The sequence below is a fragment of the Mobula hypostoma genome, chromosome 8 (genome assembly GCF_963921235.1).
Source record: "Mobula hypostoma chromosome 8, sMobHyp1.1, whole genome shotgun sequence".
Taxonomy (NCBI): Eukaryota; Metazoa; Chordata; class Chondrichthyes; order Myliobatiformes; family Myliobatidae; genus Mobula; species Mobula hypostoma.
In genome coordinates, this window is record NC_086104.1 from 102,407,561 (window position 1) to 102,435,346 (window position 27,786).

The window sequence follows — 27,786 nt, forward strand, 5'->3', positions numbered from 1 at the left end:
AAGGTTGTCTTTATAACAAGAATCACTTTTACCACAGGCATTCATTACATAAACATTTGTGTCTGATATTATGGAAATCATGCTATATATTTGTGGTTTGTGCACATTCCTGTGTGGTGATGTCTTTCTATTTCTCAGTGGGTGTTGGGAGAAATGTGACTACTCACTTTGTGAATGTCTAAAGAGGTTGAAACATAATGCCTGCCTGTCAAAGTGAGTCCTACTGTGGACTCCACAATCAAATAGAACTTAATATTTCTGGTAAGCAAAGAAAACAGAAAGGCAAAATGCTGCCAATGCTGTGCATATAAAATGGTCTACAAGACTTAGCAAGTTTATTTCCCATTAATGCTGCATGCTTCGAAGCTCATGAAAACACTGAAAGAGTACAAACACACATTATAGCATTCCTCATTTTGTCTTTTCTTCAGAACTTTGAAAATAAATTCACTCCCTTTTGTCTTGACAGAATATGTTTTATCATCGACATATGACATGATTTTTTTTTTGTTTTTGTGGCAGTGGTATACTGCAAGACATAAAAATTACTATAAGTTGCAATATAGGTAGATAAGAGTGAAAGAGGAATTGTGAAGTAGTGTTCATGGGCCATTCAGAAATCTGATGGCAAAGGGGAAGAAGCTGCTCCTAAAACACTGAGTGTGGGTCTTCAGGCTCCTGTACTTCCTTCCTGATGGTAGTAATGAGAAGAGGGCATGTCATGGGTGGTGACTGTCCTCAGCTACACTTACTTAATATCAGAATTAAATTTAATATTTGTTTAATATCAGAATTAAATTAGAAAATAATACCAGAAAGCCTATTTAATATCAGAAGCTATTTTTAAGTTGGAGAAAAATTTAAAATGTATTGGCTTTTTCGATTTGCATAACTTTGAGAAAATTAACGTAAACTTCTGCTGGTAATTAAGTTCCTTAGAAGAGCTGATGAAATACCTGCCTTCCATCATACTGAAAAATGCCTGTAAATGAATTAGTTTTATCAAATGAGAGGTATTGCACCAAGCTGCTTCAGGAAAAGTACCTCATAAAAGTCCTTCACAACCCCCACACCATACAATGCAATCCACCGTATTCATAATTTAACGTCCTTCACAACCCCGCAGCGTACAATGCAACCCACCGTATTCATAATTTAACATCCCTCACAACCCCTATACCAACAATCCAACCCAACGTATGCACGAGTTTTCCTAAGACTTCAGTCATTTATATTAATAAGATGGGTCTCTGATCTAAGCAGTTTTCAACAAACATTAAAAGGTGTACCTTTACAATAACTTCAGCACTTACAAACTACAACACCAGCCGCCAGGAAGGACAATGGCTGAGACTCTTGGGAGTACCACCACTTGCAGGTTCCCCTCCAAACCCCACACCATTCTGTCCTGAAATACACTCTCCATTGCCTCTGGATTTTGAACTCCTTACTTGACCTCACTGTGGGACTACATCAGCACAAAGACCCCACCATTTCAAGAGGGTAGGTTATCAATAATGATCCACTCCAGCAATGCTGATGCCATGGGTATGAATTTCAAAAGGCATAGTTTCAGCCATGAATGCTTCACAATTCAAGATACACATAGAGGTAGTGGGTCCTGTAGGCGCAGACACCGTGTGTAAAGGACTGCAGTTCAATTTCAAATGCTAAGTTCGGATTGTACATTGAAGTAGAATATATACTTCCTGTTCCAGCGATTCTGATGTTATTTCTGAGAGACAAGACGATGATATGCCTAACAAGTACATAGCAAACAAAAAAGAAGAAATGACTGAGCTAATCAGTCCCTCGGGTAATGGAACAATCAGAACTAATTCAGAGTTGAAAGTACAGAATAATTATTCAATTATATTATTCAGAAACAAATGAAGTTTTTTTTTAAATCACATAGTTCTAACTTGAAATCTGGAAAATAATTTTGGAGTACAATTTACACTGATCAAATCTCAAAAACACCTTAAATTAATCTGGATCTCCAATTTGAACATCAGTCAATCACAGAATTTCTGTGAGATTCCTGGACTTTTATATAATATTAAGCTTCCAGCCTGGCAAAAAACTGAAAACTGTTAAGGCTGGTTGGACTTTTCACAGCAACACACACACAAAGTTGCTGAGCAGAAAGTATGTGATTATATCTTACTTAAGGTTGAGCTTGGCAATTCAATAAAGGGTCTTTGAAAAATAAAATCGAGATGGAGCAATGATCACAGTAAATTTCACACCAAAGTTAAATGGGCAGTAGTTGGAGTTGGTGGATCTAAGCAAATTTTAAACTCAGTGCCAAAGAGAAGCTCCTCAAAGTAACAGTTCGCACACTTTCAGGAATAAAGGCATTTTGCCAAATTTTTAACATAGTATATTATAGCACAATACAGGCCGGTGATTTTATGCCAAACTTTTAAACTACTCTCAGATCAATCTTCCTACATAACCCTCCATTTTTCTATCATCCCCATGCCTATCAATCAAATTATCTTCAGTTGTGATTTTCTGGTTTAAAAAATTGCATCCTGCATGTATGTTTTATATAGGTATAACATACTAGATATGTCTTTATATGCACAAAATGCTGGAGCAACTGAGCAGGTCCAGCAGCATCTATGAATAGTGAATAGCTGAACTTCCAGGCAGAGATTCTTCTCAGCCCGAAGTGTTGACTGTTTATTCATTTCCATTGATGCTGCCTTGCCTGCTGAGTTCTTCCAGCATTTTGTATTTGTTACTCTGGATTCCCAGCATCTGCAGAAACTCTTGTGTTGATTTTTTTAGTATGAACTTTATATATAGATGACTGTAGTCATCCACTCTACACTGAAAAATTGGCCATGAAAAATGACATTCTGTTGACAAAGAGTACGGAAGGATTACATCTTTAGAAATAGGAATTTTAGATATCATTATCAGACTTTAAAAATAACATTCTGGGAACTATCTGCCAGGTCTTACCTCTTATTCCCACTCTTCAACTCCCACCATCCAGCTACTACAAATTCAAGATAAGCAACTTTAAACTGGTGTTCACTTATTTTGTTTGTCTGAAATCTTGCCAAAAGGCCCACAAATAAGGTAGAGTGAGTACTTCAAGATGGATCTTTGAGAGAGTGGAAAGAATAACAGTCATTAAGGATTCTTTGGCTAAAAGTGAATAAGTTAAGAAATTAGCTGCAAAATTGCACCGTTCTATCAAAGAGTACTTGAAAAATGCATGAGATAAAAATATCAAATAGATAGGCGTTGATGTTGCTGAAATGAGAAAAGCCTTAACCAAAATTTCTCAGGATAAGCAGCACAATACATTTCACCCGAGACAAATGTAAAAACCACAGGGACAATGCCTGATTTTGTGCTATTTAAGGTTAGCTTTATTTGTCAGAGGTACATAGAGAAAAAACGTGAAATGCCTCGTTTGTATCATGGATGTGCTGGGGTAACAAGTGTCGCCATGCTTCTGACACCAACATAGCATTCCCACAATTTACTCCCTAACCAGTATGTCTTTGCATAGTGGGAGGGAATCAGAGCATCTGGAGGAACCCCACTGGGTCTCGGGGACAACATACAAACTCTTTACAGACAGCACTGGAAATTGGTCATTGATTGATAATCACTGGTGCTGATAGCATGGCACAAACTGCTACACTACCATGCTGCCCCATGCCATTTACACAATATGCATCACATCCACAAAATCACCCCCCCCACCAACCCAATGAATGAGTCATTTCCTCTAAAGGAAGATGGTTTGGAAGTGCCCACTTTCAATATTTTAATAGTAGATTTGTGACTCGAGTGATAGAAACACAATTCAGGCACAGCAAAGACATGAAAAGTCTTTAACCTGATACATGTATTTCATAATTGGTGTTGCACAAAAACTTCCACCTGAGAGCTTCTCCAAACTCATAACGCAGTGATATGTTTGCTAATTCTGCTCGTGCCACCTAAGTGAATATACTGAATGGTTCTTTGCAACTTGGCCTGCAACCTGTTCACAGAAAGAGTACAGCATCCACCCCTAACTCAATAATATATCAAGTTAGCAACAAAGTAACCATCTATCCTGTATAACTCTAGAATATTCCTCACTACTTTTCCAAACATTTTTCCAATTTGACTGCAACTAGAGTAATTTTGCCTGCTGTTTTGAAGATAAATGTATATGAAGGGTTGGGATCTCTTTGGTACTGGACAAAATATTTACATTCACATTTATTTTAACTTAATTTCTGTTGCAGGAATACTTTAGGTTTCATCATCTGTGTAAGATACTGGCCAACTATGTGTGATACAGTCAATGTATCCTGGGAACACATCTCTTTTCCCATGTATCCAAACATATGGAATTTTACTTGATGCAGGAGAATGCTGTCCCTAGACAGATGATGTATACTTCATCTATACCTGGAAAATCAATACCACGAATGAATCTTTCCTTTTATTGCCTCTGGCACTCAATGATTGGATCATTGTCAATGATTTCATTATCCATTTATCCCATCCTTCCATATATAAACTAAAGTAATCCACAAAAAAAACAAATAATCAAATCAACACCTCATCTTAAAAAAATTACTTGAACTCTAAACAGAATTCTTAGAATAGGGGTCATATTAGAGTAAATCCACTAACACCATCCAATGGACAATGTGTTATAATGGCTAAGTTACTCAACTTAAGACTCAGAGGACTGAACAATTATTCTGCTGTGAAATTAAATTCAAGCAATTAAGTCAATCTGAAATGGTAACCACAAAACCAGTGAATGGCTTCATAATGTCCTCATAATCTAATCTAAACACTTTCAAGTTAACTAATGTCTTAAAATCATACCAAGATGCTCATCTTAGCTAGTCACATTTGCCTGCATTTGGTCTATATCCTTTAAAACTTCCCTGCCCATGCACCTGTCCAAGTGTCTTTTAAATGCTATATCTGGTAGTTCATTCTACATACTCACCACTCTGTGTGAACAAGTTGCTCCTCAGGTTCCTTTAGAATTTTATCCCTTTCATTTTCAAGCTATATCTTCTAGTTTTTGATTCCCTTTTCTTTGGGCTTGTGTGGGGAGCTGGAGAGTGTTAGAGGACCTGAATTGGTTAATTGTTGTTTAATAAGATACGTTAATCGCTTAGAGTTCCGTGTCGTTCTCGAAGGACTCACTCTTTATAATGTGAAGTCCTGGTGCTTTCTGTATAAATTTGTCAAATTTATTTTAATAGCCTCAGGGATTCTGTGCTAGTTATATGACTTAAACAGACACGAGATTAGAGTTAATCGCTATGTCCTAGTTTGAGAATGTTACGCCTTGTGTGTCGCTCGGCTGAGCCACCAATGCTCTATGGAATTCTTAACAATAAACTCTGGTCGCCGTCTCTCCAGAAGAGTCTGCCTTTCTTCCGCACTTGGGTGTCAACGCTCAAACAACAAAGGCAAGTTTAAACCAATATACTTTCAACATCTCCATTCAATACATGAGGGCCGCCACTTTTTATTCCCACAATCCCCATTCTCCACTGGCGCGCATGCACATAACAGGGAAAGAGTGTATGTCTACTAAATACTTACATAGCCAAATGAACAGAACTCAACATTGGGTTCTGACGTTGCCAGCTCACATTGTAACAATGTGTGCATTTTCCCATAACAAACAAAATTAATCATCAACATCTGCTCCTTACCATGAAGCCAATTATGTATCCACTTAGCTAGCTTTCCCTAGATCCCATGTGATCCAGCTTTCCAGACTATACTTCTATTGGGGAATTTGTTAAAGTACATGCAGACAACATCTTCATCGATCCTCTTGGTTACCTCTTCAAAAAACTCTAATGGATTTGTGTTCAAAGTAAATGTATGTCACCATATATTACTCTGAGATTTATTTATCTCAGTAGAACAAAGAAATACAATAGAATCAATGAAAAGCAACAAAGACAAACAATCAATGTGTAAAAGAAGAAAAAAAGACAAACAGTAATAAGAATAAATAAGTAATAAATAATATTGAGAACATGGGTTGTAGAGCCCTTGAAAGTGAGTCCATAGCTTGTGGAATCAGTTCAATGCTGAGGTGGGTGAAGTTATCCACGCTGGCTCAGGAGCCTGATAGTTCAAGAAAGACTTGGTCTTTATTTGGGATAAACTATTTTTTTCAAATCTATAGCAACATGGTTGGCCTTAGGTAGCTTCTGAAATATTTAATTTCAGGAGCAATTAGTGACGGGCTGAAAAACACCGATCTAGAAAGCAGTATCATGGTTACTTTAGATAAATAGCCAAATGTGCTAATGATACATGTAAACTTTCTGATGTAACATATAGCAAAGGTATTTTTAAGTAGAGGATTTCACATCTGTAACAGAAATATTTTACAGGGAAATAATGAGAGGATTACTTGTTGCTGTTGGAGATATCAGTGCCAGTTTGTTCAATCTTCAAACCTATGAGCATGAATCAGCTGCTAATTAAAATGCACACAAAATGACATTGGCATGTTCAAAGATCAAAGTGTATTATCAAAGTACATATACGTCACCATATGCTACCCTGATTCAATTTTTTGTGGGCATACACAGTAAGTATAAAGAAACACAATAGAATCAATGAAAAACCACAACCAATGTCTAAACAACAACAAACTGTGCAAACACAAAAAAGAAGAAGAAGAAGAAAGAAAGAAAGAAAGAAAGAAAGAAATAAGCAATAAATATCAACAACATGAGATTTTAGAGTCCTTCAAAGTGAGTCCAGAGGTTGTCAGAACATTTCAGTGTTTGGGTGAATGAAGTTATTCCCACTGGTTCAAGAGCCTGATGGTTGATTGGTAATAAGTGCTCCTGAATAAGGTGGTTTGGGTCCTGAGACTCCGATTTACAGCTGCCAACAAGCAAGTGAGATGGGCTGTGTCAACAAAGGCTATTTGCTCAGTTTTTATTTCCTCATCACACCAAATTGCCCGAACACTATCCAATTTAGTTTGACACCGATGTCAACAATCTAAAATTGCTACCCATAGAGATTATTCAAAGAAACAGTATCACTTGTCAGATATTCAAGCTAACCTCGGCTGATGCACTTATGTCCTATAGTTTTATAACTTTTATTATAAGAAGAAAAGTGAACTGAATAAGCCAGTAGACAAGATTTAATATGAAAAGAAATTTGCTAGTTTATTGCAGGGAACGCAGCCAAACTAAAATTGTTAAGAACCACTACCTCTTCTTGTTTATCCCCATCACTACTTTCCCATACTTTGTAGAGAAAAACACAGCAATTTGCCATTATTAAAGCTAATTATCCCCTATTCTGGCTAACTTTATATGAGCAGAGGCCCTAACAAACTAACAGCATACGCCACCTACCGACAGGGTTCAGCATCACAACTGAATTACCATCGTCACTTTCAAGCCGATGGCATTATTGTTTTAGAAGTACAAGACAAGATGAAGGCAAATCGATGATCTCTTAAATTCTATCATCGTTGAAGTGTTTTCTTTATCGTAGTCAACCAGAGTGGTTACTGACTGGCTGCATTACTGCCTGAAATGGGAATGCAGAGGGTGGTGCAGACAGCCCAGCGCATCTGTAGATGTGAACTTCCCACTATTCAGGACATTTACAGCAACAGGTGTGTAAAAAGGGCCCGAAGGATCATTGGGGACCTGAGTCACCCCAACCACAAACTGTTCCAGTTTCTACCATCTGGGAAACGGCACTGCAGCATAAAAGCCAGGACAAACAGGCTCCGGGACAGCTTCTTCCACCAGGCCATCAGACTGATAAATTCACGCTGATGTAACTGTATTTCTATGCTATATTGACTGTTCTATTGCACATACTATTTATTACAAATTAAGATAAATTGCACATCGCACATTTAGATGGAAACGTAACAAAGATTTTTACTCCTCATGTATATGAAGGACGTAAGTAATAAAGTCAATTCAATTCATTTCAAATATTCCATTCATCAATACTCTGCCTACCTCCATGTTAAATTATAGGAGGCTTATGAAAGAAGGCAATCAGTTATCGATAAGTTAAGAATATAAACATCTAAGGTGCTGTTCTGAGTTCCAACTTCACCACTTGTAATAGATTTTAACAAACTACTATGCTGCAACCAGCGTAGAAAGATGAATAATTTAGAAGGATAGCATTTTTCTTACGGAGGGTTGGAGGTATATGAAAGGAGATGTCAGAGGAAGTGGTAGAGATGGGTACAAATTTAGGATAATTACTTATCTCTCAGACTCCCGTTAAATTATTCATCTTTCTAAACTGCTTAAACCTTTGCTTTAGCATCACAGAGTTATACAGCAAGGATAAAAAACCCTCTAGCCCAACACATATATGACACACAAGTTTTTTTTAAAGATAAAGATTAGCTTTAGTTGACACATGTACATCAAAACATACAGTGAAATGCACTGTTCTCCATCAACAAATAAAACAGCCCAAGGATTGTGCTGGGGGAGCCCACAAATATCGACACACTTCTGGCACCAACATAGCATGCCCATAACTCACTAACCCTGTCCCTAACTATACGTCTTTGGAATGTGGGAGGAAACCAGAACACAGAGGAAACCCGCGTGGTCGCGGGGAGAATATACAAACTCCTTACAGACAGCAGCAAGAAGTGAACGCTGGCGATTGCACCAGCTGCTATGCTACCATACCACCCCCATGGTACACGGGTAGTTGCCTACCTGAACTAATCCCATTTGTCTGTATTTGGCCTATATACCTCTAAACCTTTTCTATCTTTATATCTTTCTAAATGAGTATTAAAAATTGTTATCATACCCACCTCTAGCAGTTCCTTTGGCAATTCATTCTATATACTCTACCCTACCATATGCTGTGTGAAAATGTTAAAGGTTCCATTTAAATTCACCTCTCAGCTTAAATCAATGCCCGATAGTTCTTGTCTACCCTGGTATAAAGACTGAGCATTCACCTGCTCTGTACCCCTCATGATTTTATAAACCTCCATGAGGTCAGCTCTTAACTTTCTACACTCAGAGGGAAAAGCCCCAGCCTATCCAGCCTCTCCTTGTAACTCCACTCCAAACAGTATCCTTTTTAATCTTTCCTGCACTCTTTCCAGCTTAGTGACATCCTCTCTTTAGCAGATATTTTCCAGAAAACTAAAAAGTCAATGTCATCGAGCAGAAATAGGCCATTTCTCTCTCAACCCGATTCTCCTACCTTCACCTCATAACCTTTCATGTCCTGACATCAAGAATCTATCAACCTCCACTTTAAGTACACTCAATGACATGACCTCCACACCCTCCTGCTAAAGAAATTCTTCCTCATCTCTTATCTGAATGGACGTCCCTCAATTCTGAGGCTGTATCCTCTGGTCCTAAACTCCCCCACTTTAGGAAACATTCTCTTCACATCCACTCTATCTAGGCCTTTCAACATTCAATAGCTTTTCAGTGAGATCCCCCTCATTCTTCTAAATTCCAGTGAATACAGGCCCAGAGCCTTCAAACACTCTTATGATAAGCCTTTCAATCCCATAATCATTTTTGCGTACCTCCTTTGAACCCTCTCCAGTTTTCTTAGATAAGGAGCCCAAAACTGCTCACAATACTCCAAGTGAGCCCTTATAAAGCCTCAGTTAGTCCTCTTGAAATGAATGCTAAAACTGCATTTGCCTTCCTCACCACCACCAGGTTAACTTGCAAGATAACCTTTAGGGAATCCTGCATGAGGATTCCAAAGTCTCTTTGCACCTCAGATCTTTGAATTTCTCCCTGTTCAGAAAATAGTCTATGCCTATATTCCTTCTACCAAAGTGTATGACCATATATTTACCGTCACTGTTTTCCATCTACCACTGCTTTATCCATCTGTCTAAATCCTTCCGCAGACACTACCTGCCCCTCCACCTATCTTTGTATCATCTGAAAACTTGGCCACAAAGCCATGAATCCTTCATTCAAATCATTGACATACAACATAAAAAGAAGTAATCCCAGCACAGACCACTGGCAGCCAATCAGACAAGACTCCCTTTATCCCCACTCTTTGCCGCCTGCCAATTAGCCAATGCTCTATCCATGCTAATACCTTTCCTGTAACACCATGCGTTCTTAACATGCTAAGCAACCTCATGTGGCACCTTGTCAAAGGCATTTTGAAAATCCAAGTTCACAACATCCATCAATTCTCCACCGTTTATCCTACCTGTTATTTCCTCAAAGAATTCAAACACGTTTGTCTGGCAAAATTTTCCCTTAAGGAGACCATGCTGACTACGACCTATTTATATTGTGCATCCACGTACCCATGAATCTGCTGGGGTCATGTATTGTGTCCGCTACTCCAAAAGTGGCATCCTCTACGTTGGTGAGACCTTTTGTAAATTGGGGGACTGCTCCATCCACAAAAAGCGGTACTTCATAGTGCTCAAACATTTTAATTCCCATTCCAATTCTGACACGTCTGTCCATGGTCTCCTCTTCTGCCGAGATGAGCCCACCCTCAGGGTGGAGGAGCAACACCTTATATTTCGTCTGGGTAGCCGCCAACCTGGTAGCATGAATATCGATTTCTCCTTCTGGTAAAAAAATTTCCCTCACCTCCCCTCTTTTTCTATTACCTTCTTTGGCCTCTTTCCTCTTCTCACCTGACTATCACCCCCCCCCCCCACCTGGTAGCCTCCTCCTTTGTTTCTCCCATGGTTCACTCTCCTCTCCTATCAGATTCCTTCTTCTCCAGCACTCTTTCTTTCCTACCAACCCAGCTTCACTTCTCACCTTCTAGCTATCTTCCTACACCTCCCTCTATCTTTTTATTCTGGTATCTTCCCCCTTCCATTCCAGTCCTGAAGAAGGGCCTCAGTCTGAAATGTTGACTTCCTCTCCACAGATGCCGCCTGACCTGCTGAGTTCCTCCAGCATTTTGTGTATGTTGCTTTGGATTTCCAGCATCTGCAGACTTTCTCATATTTATAATACATTATATTTGTAGTGAAGAATACATTGAGAAATTGATTTTTTATTTAATTCTGATTAAATGACTTGGGTATTTATGAATGTTTTTGAAATAATGACTTCCAATAAAATCTGATTTCTTCTAGCTATGAGACTCCGGGTGCAAAGTTTCAAAGCAATTTTTATTGTATTATATAATAACTTGAAAAGATTAAACAACATTCTAGAGGTCTGATTATCACTATTTGAAATTGGTTTCTTGTAAATAAACTGGATGTATCTACCCTTTGTCCTTTGGGCTATTTCTCCCATCGTGGAACAGACACAGACTACCTACCGGGACATCAGAGTGTTAGCACAGGGGGTTCTCAAGGTATAAATAGCTCCCAGAGATCTCCCAGAGTGGATTTCAAAATGTCAGTTAATTTCCTCAGCACAGGTGTCCAGTTTAACTATGGCAGTGAGTTTGGAATCTCAGGCTTACACTTCAAGTTCTCACAAGGCTTGATGGGTAGGTGTTTCGATGCCACTTATTTTGTGACCTTGACGCTGGCTGTAATGACTAGAACTATTATCACAGTCTCAAAATAAGGGACCAGTCACTCATCCTGTTGAGGACCAGCAGCTAATCAGAATCGGATTTCCTATCACTGACCTATATGATGTGAATTGTTTTCTTTTACAGAAGCAATACAGCGCAAAGACATAAGAATTATTATAAATTACAAACATAATAGTGCTAAAAAAAGGAATAGTAAGGTAGTATTCATGGGTTCATGGACCAATCAGAAATCCGATGGCAGTGGGGAAGAAGCCGTTCTTCAATTGTTGAGCGTGTCTTCAGGTTCCTGTACTTCCCCCCAATGATATTCAAGATCTTAGTCAATAACGAAGCAGGTATGAAGAGCAAAGGGGCCACTTCTAATTCTATTTCTTATTTTCCTCTTTACTATTTTTTTTTAAGTTTAAGATCTGACTCAGTGTATTTTGCAACAATTAGTGATATTGTTCATCTGGAGGAGTGCAGAACTGTCAGGCAAGTCGGGCATAATTACATGGTTTGAAGTTTAAACTGTAAGTTAATAGAGAAGAGTTATTTAGCACTGTCTAATGAAGAGTACTTCAGTGAATATTAATAATTAACATACCCACTTCAAGGTGGGCTTACCAAAGCATATAAAATGCATTTTTACAGTATGTAGTAAGTAGATGCACTATGATGAAAGCATTACATGAAGCATAACTGGTACATTTACCTTAACGTGCGCAAGTCCCACAGTTTGATCCCATCAGTTACAGCAGTGGTCAGAAAGAGATTGTAGAATTCTGAAGGCTGACTACTAAACACTGATCCCTAAAACAAGAGGGAAGAAATAATTGATAAACAATTCACAAAAATTATAACTGCCAATTCAATTTCAAACCATATGTGTTAACACTGCCTGGGAGAAAGACTCCTGGGATTCTAATGAGAATAAGGTTCGTTTCATTAATAACATTAACCAAACAATCTGCTATCAACTCAAGTCACTATTCTTCTAAAACTGGGAGGTCTTCCAGGGGAAATTTTTGAAAAGGTTTCATCATTTCAAACTTAAATTGGCAGACACTGGAAATCTAGAACAACACACGCATAATGCTGGAGGAGCTGTACTGCTGCCGTCAAAAAAAAAAACAAATTTCATGACATATGTCAGTGATGATAAACCCAATTCTGATTCTGATAAATAGTTTTATCCACAAGATGTCAAAACCTTAGTGATAATGCTCCGCATTTCTTTTTCATCTAGTTAAATGTGTTCTTAATACATCCAGGTCAGTGAAAAGTAATTTCACAGATATATGACCAAAAGTGCATAGTGGGATTTCAACATGCATGAGCATTTTTTTTCTTTATCTCTTAGGAGGGTTCGTATATTCTTAGTGAATCTACCTTAGGCATTTCAGCAGAACAAAAAAAAACTATTCTCAGAGGAAATAAAAAAGATTGAAACCAGGGGTCTGGTTAGCCTTGCGTACAACATTTTTCCATCATTATACGGTAGCACAGTGCAGACAAACTGCAGAATGGAAACATATTTCTCATTCTTTCCCACCTCATTCCAACTACTCGCTGATACAGCAGATGCTTCCTCTGAGTGCAAGTGAAACCTCTTTCCTTGTAAGGATAAGAGTGGGCAGAATTTATAACCACAAACTCATCATATTCCTTTGATAAATCAATGTTCCATTTTGTAGCTGCAGTATTAAAACCTAACACATCTGTAATAACAATTTGTATTTCTTGCTACTGACTTACTGTTGCTTTCAATGTTTAATAAACGGATTCACTGCTTTGTTCCCCACTAACTCTAGGATAGTTATAAAATGAAGTACTGCTTCACTATTTGATTAATCAGCAAGAATTATTATATTTCTTCCTGCATACAAAAAGTGGCACCCTGCTTCCTACAAAGGATCCTTAGACAATAATAAATTGAATTTTTTTGGCTCTCATTGGTAAAAGTCCACCCGAACTGGACTATTGTCCTTATGGAGCACCCTTGTAATACTAAGTTTCAAGTTTATTTCATAACCTATTTAATGGCCTCAATGCATATGGTATTATAGCAGAAAAATATCTGTTACTGCAATCTGCAGAATCTCGTGTGTTTATGCTACGGCAATCATATTGGCAAGAAATGAACCCATGTTGTAAATCAACTATAAAATTATGAAGTTATTTAACTTCATAAATTAAAGGAGATCATACAACCTCTCATTCAATGTCAGCAAGTTCAAAGAGCTGATAATTTACCAGAGGAGGAGGAAAGCGGAGGTCCATGAGCCAATTCTCATTAAGGGATCATAAGTGGAGAGGGTCAGTAACTTTAAATTCCTGGGCATTATCATATCAGAGGATCTGTCCTGGGATCAGCACGCAAGTGCTATTACAAAGAAATCATGGCAGCACCTCTACTTTCTTAGAAGTTTGAGCAGATTTGGCACGTCCTCTAACACTTTGACAAACTTCTATCGATGTACAGTGGACAGTATCCTGACTGGCTGCATAACAGCATAGTATTAAAACACCAATAGCTAAGAATGGGAAAAGCCGACATAAAGTGGTGGACACAGCCAGTTCATCACGGGTAAAGCCCTCCCTACCATCGACAAGGGTGGTGCCACATAAAAGCAGTATCCATTATCAAGGACCCTTACCCTTCCTTCTCACTGCTGCCATTAGGGAGGAAGTACAGAAGCCAGGTTCAGGAACAGTGATTACTCTTCAACCATCAGGCTCCTGAACCAGTGTGAATAACTTCAACTCTGAACTGATTCCACAACCTATAGACTCACTTTCAAGGACTCTACAACTCTTGTTCTCAGTATTATTTATTTATTATTACTATTTATTATCATTAATTTGTATTTGCAGTTTGTCTTCTTTTGTGCATTGGTTGTTTGTCAGACTTTGTGTGTACCTTTTCACTGGTTCTATTGGAATTCTTTGTTTTACTCTGAACGTCTGCAAGAAAATGAATCTCAAGGTAGTATACATACTTTGACAAAGAATTTGCATTTTTACTTTGAAGTTCATACCAACTCTCTTTTTGACACACAGTCTGTTTCATATCCCCCAGTGGTCCTGCAAGTTTATTTCCCTCATCCGAATCCCACCCAGCTTCCTTATGAAATCAATCCATAAGCAAATGGTGATTGAAGTAATTTAGTTCAACATATGCCTCCATCATATCATTCACCTTAACCTGATGTAACATTCATTTGGATTATGGTGTGGCCTTTGAGTTACTCCATACTGTCTCCAAGTGCAGAATCAAGGAAATGCAGTACTGTTCCAGATCTTTTGCATGTAACATTAAATTGAGACCTTCTTAGTGACTTACTGGCAGTAATGAAGGTCCTTGGTCTCTGTCTGTCCTTGGGGACTTAGACGTAGAAGGATTCTTTGTTGCTGTTTCTGTAGCAGTTTTGTTTGACCATTCAGGGAGGTTGGCCCTAAGATGAACCCCCGAACCTGAAGGATCAGTGGACCACTCTTAGACTGGCCTCTACCCTTTGACCTGTTTGGCATGGGTGACCCTACAAAGAGCCAAAACACAAAGTCCTGACTCCAGCCAACACAGCTCTCGGGGTCATTGAGGCACACAAGCCTTCAAATCATGACAAGGTTGTGGTCCTCTTGGAGGAGGCCTTCTTAGGTGAACACAAAAGCTCCCACATCATTACTTTGAAGAACACCAGTGAATTCTACCCAGTTTTCTCTGCACATTTAATTCCTCATCCAAGATAGATGTTCTGATCATTAATCTAAACAATCTGTGTAATTCCTTACACAGAAATTGCCAACTGCAGTTCTCAATATGGCCTGTAGGAGCTTGTTGTGCAAATTGTCCGTTGCACTTCCTTAGTGTTAATATTTTTACCTGTTAGTGAAAAAAGTGAAGGAGGGATAAACCAAATGATTACAGGTCAGTTTAATTTTAGTGGTGGGAGAACTATAGGAATGTGCTCTGAGTACAGGAGAAACCACTGAGAAAGCCAAACACTAAATAGGGACAATTAGAGGTGGTTTATGGCTGGCAAACAAATGAGTTTTTGAAGAGCTAACAAAGAGACTCAATAAAGGCAGCATGCTTGGATTTTGGACCAAGTCCTATTTGACATCAATCAGAGTGATAAAAGTCCATGGAAACCAAGTGAGGCCAACTGAAATTAAGATAAATTCAGTGGCAGGCCAGCAGAGAATAAATGTTCAACATTTGGGCGACTGTAACCAGTGTGGCTTATATTGTTTGTAATATACAAAACATTGACGATTTAGATCATAAAGAGTTTGCAATGATACTAAAACTGACCATATGAATGACAGTGAGGAGGAAGACATTAGTCTGCAGGATGATAAAGATGGTCTTGTCTGTTGGGCAGAGAAGCAACAAATGGAATTCACTCCTGAGGTTAGTGAGGTAATCCACTGGGGAATATTCAATAAGGTAAAAATAAATGGGAAGATGTTGGGTGATGTGCAAAGACGCATTCACCTTTTGTTGTAAATTTACCTTAATTCTCTAAATGACGAAATAGAAGATAGGCTCTGATGGGCTTCTACTTTGATGTAGAACATAGAACAGTACAGCAAGGAACAAGCCATTCAGCCCACAAATCTAAGCAGAACTAATTAAATCATAGTCAAATACCAAACTAAACTAATCCCTTCTGTGCACACAAATACATATCTCTCCATTCCCCGTACATTCATGTGCACAAAGAGCCTCTAAAATGCCTCTATCGTATTTGCCTCAACTACCACCCCAGGCAGTGCATCCCAGGCACTCACCACTCGCTGCGTAAAAAACAACACCATATCATATCGTTTGAACATGTACTCTCTCACCTTAAATGCATGCTCTCTAAATTTAGATATTTCAGCCCTGGGAAGAGGGTAGCAGTTGTCTGCTCTATCTATGCCTCTCAAAATCTTATAAATCTCTATCAGGTCCTCTCTCAACCTCCACTGCTCCAGAGAAAATAACCCAAGTTTGTTGAATATCTTCTCATAGCTCATCCCCTCTAATCCAGGCAGCATACTAGTAAACATCTTGTGCACCCTTCTGCAAAGTCTCCACATCCTTCCTATAGTGGGGTGACCAGAATTGAATTTGGTACTCCAGATGCAGCCCAATTAGAGTTATACAAAGCTGCAACATAACCTCCAGACTGTCAAATTCAGTGCCTTGACTATTAAAGGCAAGCACGGCACACACCTCCTTTACTGCTCTTTCAATCTCTCCAGCCACTTTCAGGAAAATATGAACTTGGACTGCAGAAGATGTAAAGAGGAAGAGAGTGGAAAAAAAGTAAATATGGGCCCCTTAAAAACTAAACCAGAAGAAATTATAATCAAGGGTGAAAAAATACCTGAAAAGTTGAACAAGGATTTTGGATCTGGCTTCTGAATAAAATACATAATAAACTTTCTAGAAAAACTGGCAAATGAAGATCTAATAACTAAATGGAAACTAAAGATACTAATAACATCAAGGACATTAATCATACTAAAAGACCACCCCATGCCTGACAGCCCAAAAGAAATAACTGCACTGATGATGATTTTCCAAAGTTTCCTACTTTCAGCAACAGAGCCAGCAGATGGGAAAGTAGCAAGAATGATTCCATTGTTCAAGAAGTAAGTAAGGTACAGTTTACCTGACATTATTAATTCATAATTAAGGGGAGATTTACAAGCACAATACAGCACAGATAGAGGCCTTTTGGCCCAATAAGTCCATAAAGACCACACTAGTCCCAGCTTCCTGCATTTGGCCTCTATGTCTCTGAGCCCTGCCTCTCCATGTACCTGTCAAAGTGTCTTAAATGATGTTATTTAAGCAGCACGGTAGTGTAGTGGTTAGCACAAGGTTTTACAGTACATGCAACCCAGGTTCAATTTCCACCTCTGCCTGGAAGAACTTTGTACATTTTCCCCACAACCGTGTGGGTTTCCTCCCACAGTCCAAAGATGTTGGTAGGTTAATTGGTCGTTGTAATTTGACCCGTGATTAGGCTAGGATTAAATTGAGGGATTGCTGAGCAGCATGGCTCAAAGGGCCAGAAGAGCCTATTCTGCGCTGTATATCAATAAATAAATAAATACATTTTTACTTACCTCAAGCACTTCATCTGGCATCTAATTCCATACTCGCCCCACCCTCTGGGTGAAAATCTAGTCCTCCAGGCCCCTTTTAAATCTTTCCCCCTCATCTTAAATCTATGCCCCATAGTGTTGTTCTTCCCTGCCCTGGGGAACAGATTGTTACCGTCCACCTCATCTATCCCTCTCATAATTTTAAACATTTCTCTATGTTCACCCCTCACTCTCCGACGCTCCAAGGAGTAAAGACCTGGCCTGGCCAACTTCTCCCTATAACATAGGCCCTCTAGGCTTAGCAGCATCCTTGTAAATCTTTTCTGCACTCAGGATGCTGCATCTTCCTGACTTGGAAATTTATCTCCTTGCCTTCACTATCACTGGGTCCAAATCCTGGAACTGGTTCCTGAACAGCATACAGGGCATAGCTACACAAAAAAAGGACTGGAGCAGCTTCTCTTGGGCAACTTGGGATGGCAATCAATTGCTGCCTCAGCTTATGAAATGCACATCCCACACCCCACACCCCACATCCCAATAAAAAATAATGGTCTTAAGCCATTAACTCAATTTATCTCTACCTCATGGCAAAATCACAATGTCCTCATCACAACATGCTCTTTCTCCTTATTTTTGTATCACCAACAAACGTGGAAATTTTATTTTGTTTCTTTCTCTAGAACTTACTGTAATTGAGGACCAAAAACTGATCCCTGGGCTTTTCCAAAGGTTACATCACTTCAACCTGAAAAGGACACACTTGTCCAACTCAAGCAACATACATCAAAGTTGCTGGTGAACGCAGCAGGCCAGGCAGCATCTATAGGAAGAGGCGCAGTCGACGTTTCAGGCCGAGACCCTTCGTCAGGACTTGTCCAACTCATTGTTTTCTATATGACAACCAGTTTTCAAACAGTTAGCAAACTTCCTTATATACTGTACATTTCCTGACCGGTTTTGCAGGTCCCTGGGACACCTGCAATTACCCTTCCATTGACGGCACCTGCTGGGGACTGCTTAAAAACAAGGCTACTCCCACTCTTTCTCGTCTATTCTGCAGCCAGCACTACCACACCACACATCACCCTTTTCCCCTTGATCTTGACTTTAATTTAATAAATATCTCTGGTTTGTAATCCCTGTTGTGGCCTGACTCCTTTGTGTTACTTCCTGAGAGCCAAGGTTGTAACATAATGGCATAAAGAAGGCAGGAGGAGAAGATGGCGGCGCAACGCAGCACGCACGGCCTCTCTGGTGAAATGATATCGTATTTGTTAAATAGGGGCCGTGCACAATTCTGATTTGATGGAGACAGACGTGAGAAGCACGGAGGAACATTTGGAGAAACTTCTGAAATGCCCGCTTCGCTGCTGCTGCTACTGTGCGATCAAGAATCTCCGGAAGGAAGGCCCCAAATCCTCGGCTTTTCCTGTTGCTGGCGAGCGGGACTGGGATCAAAGTGCTCAGCAGAGATGGTGCTCGGTGCCCAGTGTCGGAGGACTGGTCGGAGGCTCGAAGTTTTCGGACGACTCAGAGTCAGTTTGTGGTCGAATGCTTCCAGGATGCTGCATCGACAAGTTTGCGGCGGTAGAAGCTCATGGCAGGGAGAGTTTTCTTCCTTCTCCCGTCTGCATGAGATGATGGAACTTTAAAGAGACTTTGAACTCTTTTATCATGCCCATGGCCTGTTCTTCATCAAGCAGACAGGAAGCAAAGAGTGGGAAGAAACAGGACCTTTCAGAATGGCAGGCGGTGACTAGTGGGGTACCGCAAGGCTCAGTGCTGGGACCCCAGTTGTTTACAATATATATTAATGACTTGGATGAGAGAATTAAATGCAGCATCTCCAAGTTTGCGGATGACACGAAGCTGGGTGGCAGTGTTAGCAGTGAGGAGGATGCTAAGAGGATGCAGGGTGACTTGGATAGGTTGGGTGAGTGGGCAAATTCATGGCAGATGCAATTTAATGTGGATAAATGTGAAGTTATCCACTTTGCTGGCAAAAATAGGAAAACAGATTATTATCTGAATGGTGGCCGATTAGGAAAAGGGGAGGTGCAACGAGACCTGGGTGTCATTATACACCAGTCATTGAAAGTGGGCATGCAGGTACAGCAGGCAGTGAAAAAGGCGAATGGTATGCTGGCATTTATAGCGAGAGGATTCGAGTACAGGAGCAGGGAGGTACTACTGCAGTTGTACAAGGCCTTGGTGAGACCACACCTGGAGTATTGTGTGCAGTTTTGGTCCCCTAATCTGAGGAAAGACATCTTTGCCATAGAGGGAGTACAAAGAAGGTTCACTAGATTGATTCCTGGGATGGCAGGACTTTCATATGAAGAAAGACTGGATGAACTGGGCTTGTACTCGTTGGAATTTAGAAGATTGAGGGGGGATCTGATTGAAACGTATAAGATCCTAAAGGGATTGGACAGGCTAGATGCAGGAAGGTTGTTCCCGATGTTAGGGAAGTCCAGAATGAGGGGCCACAGTTTGAGGATAGAGGGGAAGCCTTTTAGGACCGAGATTAGGAAAAACTTCTTCACACAGAGAGTGGTGAATCTGTGGAATTCTCTGCCACAGGAAACAGTTCAGGCCAGTTCATTGGCTATATTTAAGAGGGAGTTAGATATGGCCCTTGTGGCTACGGGGGTCAGGGGGTATGGAGGGAAGGCTGGGGTGGGGTTCTCAGTTGGATGATCAGCCATGATCATAATAAATGGCGGTGCAGGCTCGAAGGGCCGAATGGCCTACTCCTGCACCTATTTTCTATGTTTCTATGTTTCTAAGTTACGGTATTGCTTGCACTGTTGTAACTATATGTTATAATTATGTGGTTTTTGTCAGTTTTTCAGTCTTGGTCTGTCTTGTGTTTCTGTAATATCACACCAGAGGAACATTGTATCATTTCTTAATGCATGCATTACCAAATGACAATAAAAGAGGACTGTGTGTCCTCATAATCTAATCTAATAATGGGGGCTACAGATATAATGCAGATATAAAAAGTGTTATGTGTGACCAGCTTTCGGACAGTGTTATGCAGCTTGATGAGACAGAGTCACCAGCTGTGAAAGGTGGTCACTGACCATTAAGGATGCCAGAGTGCTCCATGTACATTCGTTCAGGATTAGTGTACTTGGTCGCGAATTTGTCTGTGTTAAGCATAAGTTTGAAACATTGGAATAACAGAGTTTTAAATGAAAGGAAATACAAAAGTCATCATGAGTTCAGCTGCAAAATGAGAGATCAGAGTATATACTCTTGGATTTTAAGTATGTACTGTTTTAACTTTTTTAATCCTTCCATTGTCCTTTGCTTAATATGGGAATTAGTGTGGAAATATTTGAGGTTATACCCAGACAAGCAGGCTTTTTCCACTCAGGTTGGGTCATGGATTAAGCATGAAAGGTGAAATATTTAAAGGGAACATCTTCACTCAGAGGATGGTGAGAGTGCAAGTGGTGGAGGAAGGGGCTGACTTCAATATTTAAGAAAAATTTGGAAAGGCACATGGATGGGAGGGGTATTGAGGACTATGGTACGGGTGCAGGTCGATGGGACCAGACAGATTGATGGTTCAGCATGAACTAGATGGACTGAAGGTCCTGCTTCTGTGCTGTAGTGTTCTATGACTCTATATCTGTCAGGTTGGCACCTACTGAGGTCAGACAATGGCAGGTCAATAATCCAGCCAGCCCTTGACCCTGATTACCACCATGCATTAACATTCACACCCAGGGAGAAACAGAGCTGGCCTCACTTAGAGTTACTTGTGGGAATTCAGAATTCTGGTATAAGCTTGAAGAAATGGTCTAATTCAACAGATGCATACCTGTTGGTAAAAGCTTCAAAGTGGAACATTGTGCCAGAGATGGTGGTAGAAGCCTATACATTTAAGAAAATCTTAGATAGGCATATGGATGATAGAAACACAAAGGGCTATGTAGGAAGGAAGGGTTAGATTGATCTTAAGAGTAAGTTAAACAGAGATGGCACTACATCAAGGGTTGAAGGGCCTGTAATATGCCATGATATTCTATGTTCTATATTCTAATATCTAGAGTTCCTAAATTCATGTATTTGCCTTTTACATGGCACTTTGTTAAATGCTATTGGGAAATATAAACACACTGTATAACAATAGAAGCTCCCCTCTATTAACTCTCCCTGTGACATTATCAAAATGTTAACATATTTGTGAAACATGATTTATCAGATATGATTATAGTCAATCTTTTTAAATTGTTTAGTTATTTCCCTTTGAATATTGACTTTAGTATCATGCCAGCCATAGATCAAGGCACTTCATCACAGTAGAGTGTTACTGGGTGAAATAGGGTAATAGCCTTTTGTCAGAACAGGGAAAGTTAAAAATGAAACCATTGCCAAGTTAGACACAAAGAATGGGAAAGTTGGAGAGAACAAAAGAGAATGTTTCTAACAAGACCGAGACAGATTGGAGAGCACAAGTGGTGATGGTATGGTCTGAAGAATGGTAAAGGTAAATCTGAATAAGGAGTAAACAGGAGATTAAATGAAATCTGAATTACTGAGGAGACAGATATTGAAAGCTGGAGATGTGAGATACAAGGTTAACACTGCCTATTATCTGAAATTCCAGTTGTCATCTCTATACAGGAAAGGGTATAGCAAATTGGATGACAATATTACAGCATACCTCCTGTCAATCTACATGACTAACCTGCAGTTTTCAGTTCCTGTTATTATAATTCTTCATCCAAATCATTCTTATTTTAGGTCTGCTGACCTATTCCAAAGAAGTTCAGTGCAAGCATGAAGTACACCACCTCATTTTCCAACCTGACCTATGAAAACATTGTTTAACAACCTTTTCTTCAAAGTCAGCAAAACAAAGCAGCAAGTCATTAACTTCAGGAAGGGGAGGGGAAGGGTCAGTGCACATGCCCCTATTTACATTAAAGATGCCAAGGTTGAGACAGTTGAGAGCTTCAAGTTCCTAGGAGTGAACATCACCTAGGACTGTGACCTGGTCCAATCAGGTTGACGCTATGGCCAACAAAATCACCAATGCCTCCACTTCCTCAAGAGGCTAAAGAAAATGGCATGTACCCTTTGACCCTCACCAAGTTTTAATGATGTGCCATAGAAAGCATCCTATCTAGATGCATTACAATCTGTGACCACAAGTAAATGCAGAGAGTGGTGGACACAGCTCAGCATATCACAGAAACCAATCTCCCCTTTATGGACTCTGTCTATACTTCTCACTGCCTCAGTAAAGCAGACAGCATAATCAAAGTCCCCACCAACACCGGACATTCTCCCTTCTTTCCTCTCCCATTAGGTAGAAGATACAAAAGCCTGAAAGCATGTACCACCAGAATCTATCCCACAGTTATAAGACTACTGAACCGTTCCCCTAGTTCAAAAAGATAAAACCTTGACCTCCTAATCTACCTTGTTAAACTCTTCGGCTTTGTCTATCCGCACTGCACTTTCACTGTAACTATAACACATTATTCTGGACTCTTATTGTTTTACCTTGTACTACTTCAATGCACTGTTTCATGAATGGTATGCAAGAAACAATTTCAGAATTAGAATCAGAATCAAAATCAGGATTAATATCACCTCAGTACATGTGACAATAAGACCACAAGACATACTAGGAGCAGAATTAAGCTTTACGGCACATCAAACCCGTTCTGCCATTCTACCATGGCTGATTTATTGTGCTTCTCAACCCCATTCTCCTGCCTTCTCCCTGTAACTTTTGATGCTCTTATTAATCAAAAAACTATCAATCTCCATGCTAAATGTATTCAATGACTTGGCCTCCACAGCTATCTATGGCAATGTATTCCACAGATTCACCAGCCTCTGGCTAATGAAATGCCTCCTCTTCCTTGTCTTAAATTGGCATCCTTGTATTATAAGGTTGTGCCCTCTAGTCCTAGACTCTCCCACCAGAGGGAACATCCTCTCCAAATCTACTTTATCTCGGCTTTTCAATATTCAGTAAGTTTCAATGAATTCCGCTTTTCTAAATTCCAGTGAGTACAGACCCAAAGCCATCAAATGTTCCTCATATGTATTTAACCCTTTGATTCTGGGATAATTCTTGTGAACCTCCTCTGGACCTTCTCCAATGCCAGTATCTCCTTTCTTAAATAAAGGACCCAAAACTGCTCACAATACTCCAAGTGTGGGCTGACCAATGCCCTATAAAACCTCAATATAACATCCTTGCTTTTATATTCTAGTCTTCTCGAAATGAATGTTGACATTGCATTAGCCTTCCTTACCACCATCTCAACCTTGACATTGTGACATTTGACATTGTGGCCCCTGCCCATCCCCCACATGAGCCATCTGTTGTCGGTCTCCAACCTACACATATTCCTCCTACCCCTCTTCACAGTCCCCCACCCTGCTCTCATGACTATACCCCTTCCCCACACGAAACCACCATGGTGCGCTTCACAGCTGAACAGGTGAGAAGACAGCTGAAACGTCTCAACCCAAGCAAGGCTGCAGGACCGGATGGTGTCGGTACCAGGGTGCTCAAAGCCTGTACCCCTCAGCTATGTGGAGTACGTCGCCATGTATTCAACCTGAGCCTGAGGCTCCGGAGGGTTCCTGTACTGTGGAAGACGTCCTGCCTCGTCCCTGTGCCGAAGACGCCGCGCCCCAGCGGTCTCAATGACTACAGATCGGTGGCACTGACCTCCCACATCATGAAGACCCTGGAGAGACTTGTTCTGGAGCTGCTCCGGCCTATGGTCAGGCCACACTTAGATCCCCTCCAGTTCGCCTACCAGCCCCGACTAGCAGTTGAGGATGCCATCGTCTACCTGCTGAACCGTGTCTACACCCACCTGGACAAGCCAGCGAGCATTGTGAGGGTCATGTTTTTTGACTTCTCCAGTGCGTTCAACACCATCCGCCCTGCTCTGCTGGGGGAGAAGCTGACAGCGATGCAGGTGGATGCTTCCCCGGTATCATGGATTCTTGATTACCTGACTGGCAGACCACAGTACGTGTGCTTGCAACACTGTGTGTCCGACAGAGTGATCAGCAACACTGGGGCTCCACAGGGGACTGTCTTGTCTCCCTTTCTCTTCACCATTTACACCTCGGACTTCAACTACTGCACAGAGTCTTGTCATCTTCAGAAGTTTTCTGATGACTCTGCCATAGTTGGATGCATCAGCAAGGGAGATGAGGCTGAGTACAAGGCTACGGTAGGAAACTTTGTCCCATGGTGTGAGCAGAATTATCTGCAGCTTAATGTGGAAAAGACTTAAGGAGCTGGTGGTAGACCTGAAGAGAGCTAAGGTACCGGTGACCCCTGTTTCCATCCAGGGGGTCAGCGTGGGCATGGTGGAGGATTACAAATACCTGGGGATACGAATTGACAATAAACTGGACTGGTCAAAGAACACTGAGGCTGTCTACAAGAAGGGTCAGAGCCGTCTCTATTTCCTGAGGAGACTGAGGTCCTTTAACATCTGTCGGACGATGCTGAGGATGTTCTACGAGTCTGTGGTGGCCAGTGCGACCATGTTTGCTGTTGTGTGCTGGGGCAGCAGGCTGAGGGTAGCAGACACCAACAGAATCAACAAACTTCATTCGTAAGGCCAGTGATGTTGTGGGGATGGAACTGGACTCTCTGATGGTGGTGTCTGAAAAGAGGATGCTGTCCAAGTTGCATGCCATCTTGGACAATGTCTCCCATCCACTACATAATGTACTGGTTGGGCACAGGAGTACATTCAGCCAGAGACTCATTCCACCGAGATGTAGCACAGAGCGTCATAGGAAGTCATTCCTGCCTGTGGCCACAAACTTTACAACTCCTCCCTTGGAGGGTCAGGCACCCTGAGCCAATAGGCTGGTCCTGGACTTATTTCATAATTTACTGGCATAATTTACATATTACTATTTAACTATTTATGGTTCTATTACTATTTATTATTTATGGTGCAACTGTAACGAAAACCAATTTCCCCCGGGATCAATAAAGTATAACTATGACTATGACTAACCTGTAAGTCTACCTTTAGGGAACCCTGCATGAGTAAACCCAAAGTTCTTTTAAAACAATTTACCAATTTTTATCCAGATTTTTCCAACTGCATGGCCTTGGGACATTGATGGTGAACATGGACAGCTCCACATTGTAAATACACTTTGGGCCATTTGTTTCAGGTTGATAAGCTGATAAAAGGCTATAGATTTACCTGTGACTTGCGAAGCTTCTGCAACATGTTCTGCTCCTATTTAACAAGCAGCATTCTGCAATTAACTTGATATCACTCTCTTGAACTATTATCCCAACCCAGTAAAGAAACAATTCCTTCCTATGACATCACACACTTTGTCCTACACTTTCTCAATTTTCTGGGCTTGAGGAAAGCTGGAATAACATGACAAACCACTGCAAAGCATTAATACTGCACTAAGTAGGATATCCATTATTTGAGATTGTTTTTAATTTCAGTTGCCATTGGAACATGGTGGAGCCAGTAGCACAAGTCTAGGAATAAGTTTCACCTACAGCAATTGCAGAAACTTGGCCAGTTCATTTAGTTTATATAACGTCTTTCTGTTTGAAGAAGGATTCATCTTTCTGTTTGTTTACACATATGGCTGTATTTCTTTTAGGATAAGATTAGAATTGTTCAGGGAAAGGAAGCTTCTTAAAAGTGGACAACCCAAGCATTGCCTTTCCATCAACTGTATTTAAACACAAGGTTCAAAATTTAAAGTAAATTTATTATCAAAGTATGTACAGTACATAAATGTCACCATGTACGTACTTTGATAATAAAAAGACGATGCTCATTATTGAATACAGCTCTGCATTTAATGCTATTGTCCCCTCAAAACTAATCAATAAGCCTCAAGATATTGGCCTCAATAACTCCTTGTGCAATTGGAACAATAATTTTCCTCACTTGCAGACCCCAGTCAGTCATGTTTAAGTTTGCTGATGACACCACTGTTGTAGCCTGAATCAAAGGTGGTGAAAAATCAGCATGTAAGAGGAAGATTGAAAATCTGGCTGAGTGGTGTCACAACAACAACCTCTTACTCAATGTTAGCAAGACCAAGGAGCTGATTATCGTCTTCAGGGGGAGGAAACCGGAGGTTCATCAGCCAATCCTCACCAGGGAATCATAGGTAGAGAGAGTTAGCAATTTTAAATTCCTCAGTGTTATTTTGGAGGACCTGTCCTGCTTCCTATAGGTAAGTGCAATTACAAAGAAAGCACAGCAGTGCCTCTACTTCCTTAAAAGTTTGATAAGATTTGGCATGAGATCTAAAATTTTGACTAACTTCTAGAGAGATTATATTGACTGGCTGTATCACAGACTAGTACAGAAACACGACTGCTCTTGAACGGAAAATTCTATGAACAGTAGTGGAAATGGCACAGTCCATCATGGGTAATGCCCTCTCCACCACTGAGTACATTCATTCATTGGGACGCTGCATGGAACAGGCACTTCTGGCCCTTCAAGCCATGCCACCGAGTAATTCTCCAATTTAACCCTAACACCAATCATGGGTCAATTTACAATGACCAATTAACGCAACCTTTGGAGTGTGGGAGGACACCCACCCGGTCACGGGAAGATCGTACAAACTCCTTACAGTCAGCAGCGGGAATTGAACCCTGTCACCTGTACTGTAAAGTATTGTGCTAACCACCATGCTACTGTGCCACACCACTGAGCACATCTACATGCAATATTGTCACAGGAAAGCAGCATCCATCATCAGGGACCCCCCCCCCCCCCACCCAACTCATGCATTCTTTTTGCTGTTGCTGTCAGGAAGTTGGTACAGGAGCTTCAGGAATCACACCAGCAGGTATAGGAACAGTTACTACCCCTCAAACATCAGGTTCTTGAACCAAAAGGGATAACTTCACTCGTCCCTGTCCACTCCCACAACAAATGGACTCACTTTCAAGGACTCATCATCTCATCTTCTTGATATTTATTGTTTGTTTATTTATTTAAAAATAAATGAATAAGCAATAAATAAATAAGTCAGCCAGAGCCTTGGTCAACTGCTCGTGTTAAACCAGTACAACATCTTCCTTCCCACAAAACTAAAGGTGTACGAAGCAATTGGTCTCAGTAATCTCCTGTATGGATGTGA

At 40.5% G+C, this 27,786-nt stretch overlaps 1 protein-coding gene across 3 annotated transcripts in view; it reads right to left on the minus strand.

The window, feature by feature from the left end:
* Window positions 1-27,786, minus strand: part of wdr27 (WD repeat domain 27) — a 575,337-nt gene that overhangs the window by 379,377 nt on the left and 168,174 nt on the right. For all 3 annotated transcript variants that reach the window (XM_063056491.1, XM_063056490.1, XM_063056492.1), the window contains exon 22: window positions 12,236-12,333. In XM_063056491.1, coding sequence (XP_062912561.1) covers window positions 12,236-12,333 — 98 coding nt within the window. The remainder of the gene's footprint in view (window positions 1-12,235; window positions 12,334-27,786) is intronic.